Source organism: Mus musculus, chromosome 15 (genome assembly GCF_000001635.26).
Source record: "Mus musculus strain C57BL/6J chromosome 15, GRCm38.p6 C57BL/6J".
Taxonomy (NCBI): Eukaryota; Metazoa; Chordata; class Mammalia; order Rodentia; family Muridae; genus Mus; species Mus musculus.
In genome coordinates, this window is record NC_000081.6 from 98,478,260 (window position 1) to 98,484,569 (window position 6,310).

Below are 6,310 nucleotides of genomic sequence, written 5' to 3' on the forward strand. Positions count from 1 at the left end.
CTGATGATTGCTAAGACAGAAGAAGTCTCAAAGGGTATTGGGTAGTGCAATAGTTTCCATTGTCTCTTGACTGGGTTTAGAATTTCCAGGGAAACCCATATCTCTGGGTGTCTATGAAGGTGTTCCCAAAATGTTTAGGTAAAGAGAAAAGACCATGCCTTAAACGTGGGCAGCATCATCCCATGAGCTAGTTTCCAGACTGTATAAAAAAGAGAAAATGAATGTAATTCCAGCGTTCATCTCTCCTGACTTCCTAACTGCACACAGTGTGGCCAGCATTCTCTACAGTCTGCTGCCAAGGCTTCCCTGCCACAGCAAACTGCATCCTCAAGCCAAGAGCCATTTAAACCCATCCTCCCCCTAAGTTTTATCTGGAATGTCCTCACATATATTTTTTAAAAGAACTAATACGGTGGAGATCTTTTGAAGCAGGAAATCTCAGAAAACCACCTAACTCAAAGCTTCTTAAGAGAAATCAGGTCATGCACATGGGACAGAGGTGAGCAGGTCACACTCAGACCAGCAATGAGTAGCAAGAACGAATGGCAAGGCCAGGATCTGACCCCTGCCACACATCCTACAATCAAAATAAGGAAAGTTCTGCAAGCAGTCAGCTTAAAAAACAAACAAGGTTCAAGACATGTGGTAGAGAAAGACCAAACCAAAAGGCTCCATGTGAATACATTCTTAAGAAATGGTAACTTTCGCCGGGCGGTGGTGGCGCACGTCTTTAATCCCAGCACTTGGGAGGCAGAGGCAGGTGGATTTCTGAGTTCGAGGCCAGCCTGGTCTACAACGTGAGTTCCAGAACAGCCAGGGCTACACAGAGAAACCCTCTCTCGAAGAAAGAAAGAAAGAAAGAAAGAAAGAAAGAAAGAAAGAAAGAAAGAAAGAAAGAAAGAAAGAAAGAAAGAAAGAAAGAAAGAAAGAAAGGAAAGGAAAAGAAAAGAAGTGCTGTATATGCTGTATATGTGTGATTTCCAGAGAAGAGGTCTTGTCGCAGCTCACCTTGAAAAAATAAATTCCTCAGCTCCCTCAATCATCTGTTGTCTCATAACTATTCTGTTATAACTTCTACCACCCCAGACCCTGTCAAAACCCCACCTATATTTCCAAATCCAGTTAAATTCCACCCCTGAGAGTCTAAGTGTGTGACCTCACACACCTGTAATCCCAGTGTTCTGGAGCCTGTGGCTGGAAGATGAGTGGAAATTCAGGCCCAAGCTGTATAGTGAGATGCTAAGAAAAAAAGATCCACCACTCTCGTCCTCCTTGGGAGCTGAGGTATAGTGTGTTTGTGACAGGTACACATTTGTGCATGTGAGTGTCGAAGCCAGGATTAGCCTGGGGTTTCCACTTCTCAGGAGCTAACTTCATTGTTTTAGGGGACAGAACCTCTGAACTAGGACCTGAGGCTCACAGATTAGGCTAGACTCACCAGCCATCAACCCCCAGGGATCCTCCTGTGTCCACCTCCGCAGAACTGAAACCACGAGCTCACACCACCATAGCCAGCTTTTCATATACACGCTAAGGGTCAAACCCGGGTCCTCACACTTGCTTGGGTAGCCCTTTATCCGCTGAGCTAATTCCCCTGCCCCTGGGTGCTTTCTTGATCTCCATTTTTCCATTTCCCTCAGATGCAAATTATCTTTTCTCTAAGAATAGGCAGGGCTGGGCTGAAGAGCTGTATCTGTGGTTTCGAACACTACAGAGGACCCAGTTCAATTCCCAGCAACCACATAGCAGATCACACCTGTTTGTAACTCCAGTTCCAGGGCACCTGATGCCCTCACACAGATATACACCCAAGCAAACACCAGTGCATATACATAAAAATAAATGTGTCATTTAAAAAGCTAATTCTGTTCGGGACATATTTCTAGCCTCTCGTTAGTCTTGTAACACCGCTCCCTGTATTACAACTATCTGCATTGTCTCCCCTAGGATGAACCCCTCGAACAACTTTGTATCCCCTGTGGTTGCTGGATGGCCAACAAATTGATACAGATAATGCTGTTCATGTTCCTGTGGTAAGCTCTCCTCCTTCAGCAGCGGGTGGAGTGGCTACGACCTGGAACTTCAGAGCCCTGCCCTATTTCCACCCTTTCCCTGTAGAAAGAAAACACCGACAGACACATCAAGTCTGGCCCTTTATTTGGGACAGGAGAGGGCTCTCTCGATTTTGTAAAACCCCCATCGAGACCCTCGCCGTCACTAAGCAAGGGTTTGCAGTCCAGTGCGCCAGTCACACTCCCATAGGGAAAAAAAAGTCCTCTAGAGTCCGGTGGTGTCACTACAGGGTACAAGGCTCAGAGGCAGATCATCTTCACAGGAATAGCAAGAGCCAAGCTGAGGTAGCCTTAGGGAAGAGGCATTCCTGACCACGGGGCAGGAGCAGCAAGGACGGGGGGGGGGGGGGGGGGGGCTCAGGGCTTCTCACAACGCCACTGTTCAAGCTTCTCAGAGCACATGGGCTTGTAGGCTTTCCTGATCACAAAAGAAATGGACAAAATGAATGGGCTGGCTGGAACTTTCTATTTAACTTAACTATGCCAAATAACTGTTCCGTTATGACATTTTCATACGTGTATATCATCATACTTTGCTCAGCTATCTCACATGCGCACGTGCACACACACACACTTTCTCCCCTCTTAATGATGGTTGTCAGTGACTAGCATAAAGCTGCATTTAGGTTCGTCCTCAGGGTGAGGTGAAAGATTGTAGAGAAGAAATGGCATGGGCTTCTAAGTGGAATGAGGCTCACTATAATAATAACAACAACAATAACAATGATAATAATAGGACTAGTGGAGCATGGCTTTAATCTGAGCACTCGGAAGGCATAGGTAAGCAAATCTCTGTGAGTTTGAGGCCAGCCTGGTCTACGGAGTGAGTTCGAGGATAGCCAGGGCTACACACACATACCACAGACACACACATACACACACAAACACTCACTCACAAAAACCTCTCTCAACAAGCCAAAATAATAATAATAAAATCAATAAGAGTTCAGATCTAGGAAAGATGTGGAATAATACCACAAGGGCTTTAAGGATGAGAACTGGCCAGGGGAAGAGAGTCCTGGACATCAGTCTTCCAACATGGAACTTCATATCGGGGAAGTTGTCACACAAAAATGACACGAAGAAGCATTTTAAATGTAGACCTTTGGGACTCTAGATGAGTTTTGTTTTGGAGACTCCATCCAAAATTAAATGGTCTGGAGAGGGAGGTCAGAAGAGAGCAAAGACGACGACTTACCAGTAGTCGATTCCTTTGATAGCCAGGATCTTCTTGGCACACGCTATGTCATCATCCAACTCGTCATCCAATAACTCTGTTATAACAGAGTGCAGGAAGGAACAAGACAAATAAGAAGTACAGCTCAGTGGACTGGTTCCTCTGGCCCCAGAGTCAGGGGAACTGGTTCTGAGTTGAAGGTTTGGCCTAGAGACTTTCTATATGAAACGGCCAGTCTGATAATGCCTCCCCTCCATGGGAACTCCATTCCCTTCCCTAGGACACCTCACGAGACAGCATCAGATTCATCACGCCCTGAAAATACAGCGTATCAGACTTCAAGACTCACAAGTGTCCCAAACTACCCTTCCCTGAACCTTAGGGGACTCTCTGGGCATGTGGAGATCATGACCAGTGACCAGGTTCTTACTAAGCACTGCTATCTCAAGTCATATGGTACCCAGCACACCTGAGACATGCTGGGTACCAACAAGGAGGCTGCCTGGGAGGACTCGGAGGCAGGCTGTAGAGATACAGAAGAGTGTGGTGAAAGAGGATACTCACTGTCACAGGAGATGCCACAGATGTTCTCCGACTCGGGGAACTCACTACTTTTACACCAAAATCTGTCACTGATCTGGAAGAGTCCGTACTCTGTGCTGCCGTTGTCGTTGACAACAGCTTGTGTGTCGTAGCCACTGGTATGAAATAAAACACAGGCCCCTGAGGGAGACAGAAGAAAGAACTTTCTCAGAGATGTCTCAGAGTACCATAATTGAAACACTGGTTTCCCGGGGGGGGGGGGGGGGGGGCTTCCCAACCAATCTCCAAAAGTGGTGAAGTCCAGATTATCTTGGTGAAATGAGAAAGGCCAGACAATGGGAGACAGGCAGGGCAGGAGAAGTAATTGAATACAAGAGGTCAAGACAGAACAAGAAGAGGTACGAGACCACACCACGAGGAGACAGAGAAGGAGGAGAAGGGAGAGGTGGGAATGGAAGGAAGCAGGGACGTAGTATGAACTCACATTCAAGCAAAGAGATGCCTTGATAGCCATCTATGTCTTTAATGGCATGGGACACCTTGCATTTTGTAAGCTCTGTGGCTTGAAAGGCAGGCAACGACAAAATACACACCAGGAACAAAGGAACGAAATGCATCATTTTGACTGCTCCTGGACCTTGTAATGCAGACACCGCTCACTTCATCTGCTTTTATGTATGAAGAAGGCCTCTGGCCTCCTGGCACCGGGCCTTCTCTCTAGGAAGACAATGATGAAGAGATGCTTATGCCAAAATAGAAACCCTGAGCCTGCCAGCCTCCCTCCATCCTGCCACCCTCCCCCCATCTCCTGCATCCAGTCAATACCAAGTATTGTTTTCTTCCCACATAATTCCACACATGACCCAGCTTCTCACTTGGCTCTGGTAAACCTTCATTTCTTTTAGGGCTGCTTCCAGGAAGCAGGATTTCCTTAACCTACTTTTGGAACAAAGGAGGCTTCAGAGACAATACAAGGGAGGTGACTGGAAAACACAGTTGGCTACAGCCAACTCCATGCTTACCCCTAAACACATACAGAACGTGGAAAGGGGATGTATCACATCCTAGGATCAAAGGTGATATTTGTCTGTCCAACCTAGCCATAGGACAAAGTCCAGGAAAGCCCCTTGATATGGAGACTCATAACTGAGAGCCTTGGGAAAAGGGATGGAACATGGTGGCATTTAGCATGAGACTCAACTACTACTTGGATCCCAAGACTTCCTATGGAGGGAGATAGATAATGTGAAAAGTTTTGTGTAAAAATATCTAGCTGTTCTATAAGAAACTGCCAAGCGCCGGGCAGTGGTGGCGCACGCCTTTAATCCCAGCACTTGGGTGGCAGAGGCAGGCAGATTTCTGAGTTCGAGGCCAGCCTGGTCTACAGAGTGAGTTCCAGGACAGCCAGAGCTACAAAGAGAAACCCTGTCTCAAAAAAACAAAAAAAGAAAAATAAAAAGAAAGAGAGAGAGAGAGAGAGAGAAACTGCCAAGCGCCCTGCCCTCAATCGCCTCTGCCATAACTAGCTAGATGCTTTTTGGTGTCACTAAGACATTGTGTCAATCCAAGGCTAATTCCATAGCAACATTGTTAATAGCAACATTGTTCATAGCAACATTGTTCATAGCAACATTGTTCTTGGGTAAGTGGTCCTTGATAGCGAAGGTTGGCCACAGACAGGAAAGGGTCCTGGGTAAGCTATAATAGGTATCTCCCCTAAGCAAGTCAGGGCCAGGTACTAGTTTCAAATAATTCCTGTAATTTTCTGTCATGGAGTACTACACTCATGGCATCAATAATCCTTTCCCTCCTTCCTGCCTGTGCTCATTTTATGAACCTGATTTTTTTTTTTTGACGTCTCCCGAGGTCTCCATCCTAACCAAGCCACCTAAGACTTATAAACTGGAAGTCTTCCAACTGGTTATTATCTGTAAATCTTCAGAGACAGAGACACTCTTCTCTGTTCAACCCCATCCCCCTCTACACAGTGTAACCAGTGTATAACACAGCATGACTGAAACTCGTGTGGAGGATGTGAAACCCAAGATGGATGAACAGAAACCCCTGAATGGAAAGAGACGCATGCTCAGAAACACTGCAAGCATGCTGACTCTGCGGGTCTCCTGTGTTCTACCCGGAAGGACTGGGAGGGTATGGGACAAGAACGGGAATTCTGTCACACTGAGCAAGTCCCATGGGGACTCAGTGGGGATGGAAAGATGACCATGGACCACACAGGAGAGGACTGCATGAGAAGAGTTAGGTCTGATGGAGTCTTCCCAATGGTGCTATCTGTATAAACTGCCTCTGGCCCTGGGCTGTGGAATGAGTATCTGTGATGGAGGGAAATGGAGACCCACAGTCTTGGACCACAGGCATTTCCCGCACTTCCAGGCACACCTGCTTGCCCGTAATATGATCGTATCTCTGCCCTTCCCTATAAGCAATAAAAAGCAGTATAAGGTCCAGGAACTACAGCTAAGTCCAGAAAAGGAATCAAGTGTGCCCCAGGCGAGAG

General features: G+C 46.7%; 1 protein-coding gene across 2 annotated transcripts; it reads right to left on the bottom strand.

Annotated features, from left to right (window-relative positions):
- Positions 1 to 2,140: 2,140 nt before the first annotated feature.
- On the bottom strand, positions 2,141 to 4,675 carry Lalba (lactalbumin, alpha). Of its 2 annotated transcripts, XM_006520517.1 has the most exons (5): positions 4,618 to 4,675; positions 4,277 to 4,509; positions 3,814 to 3,972; positions 3,271 to 3,346; positions 2,141 to 2,490 (listed from the first exon to the last, which is right to left on the bottom strand). In XM_006520517.1, exons 2-5 carry the CDS (start codon positions 4,410 to 4,412, stop codon positions 2,430 to 2,432), a joined length of 432 nt encoding a protein of 143 aa, XP_006520580.1. In that variant the 5' UTR covers positions 4,413 to 4,509; positions 4,618 to 4,675; the 3' UTR covers positions 2,141 to 2,429. The 2 variants fall into 2 exon arrangements, with proteins under 2 accessions (XP_006520580.1, NP_034809.1); NM_010679.1 differs by lacking the exon at positions 4,618 to 4,675 and having other exon boundaries at positions 4,277 to 4,424.
- Between the last annotated feature and the right edge of the window lie 1,635 nt (positions 4,676 to 6,310).

What these genes read in the sequence shown, in the direction of transcription:
- Lalba (XM_006520517.1), bottom strand. Translation starts at nt 4,412, where the DNA reads ATGATGCATTTCGTTCCTTTGTTCCTGGTGTGTATTTTGTCGTTGCCT. An exon ending in CTGTGGCATCTCCTGTGACA is followed by an intron (nt 3,347 to 3,813) that starts GTGAGTATCCTC and finishes CTGTTATAACAG; the next exon opens with AGTTATTGGATGACGAGTTG. An exon ending in ATCAAAGGAATCGACTACTG is followed by an intron (nt 2,491 to 3,270) that starts GTAAGTCGTCGT and finishes TTTTGTGATCAG; the next exon opens with GAAAGCCTACAAGCCCATGT.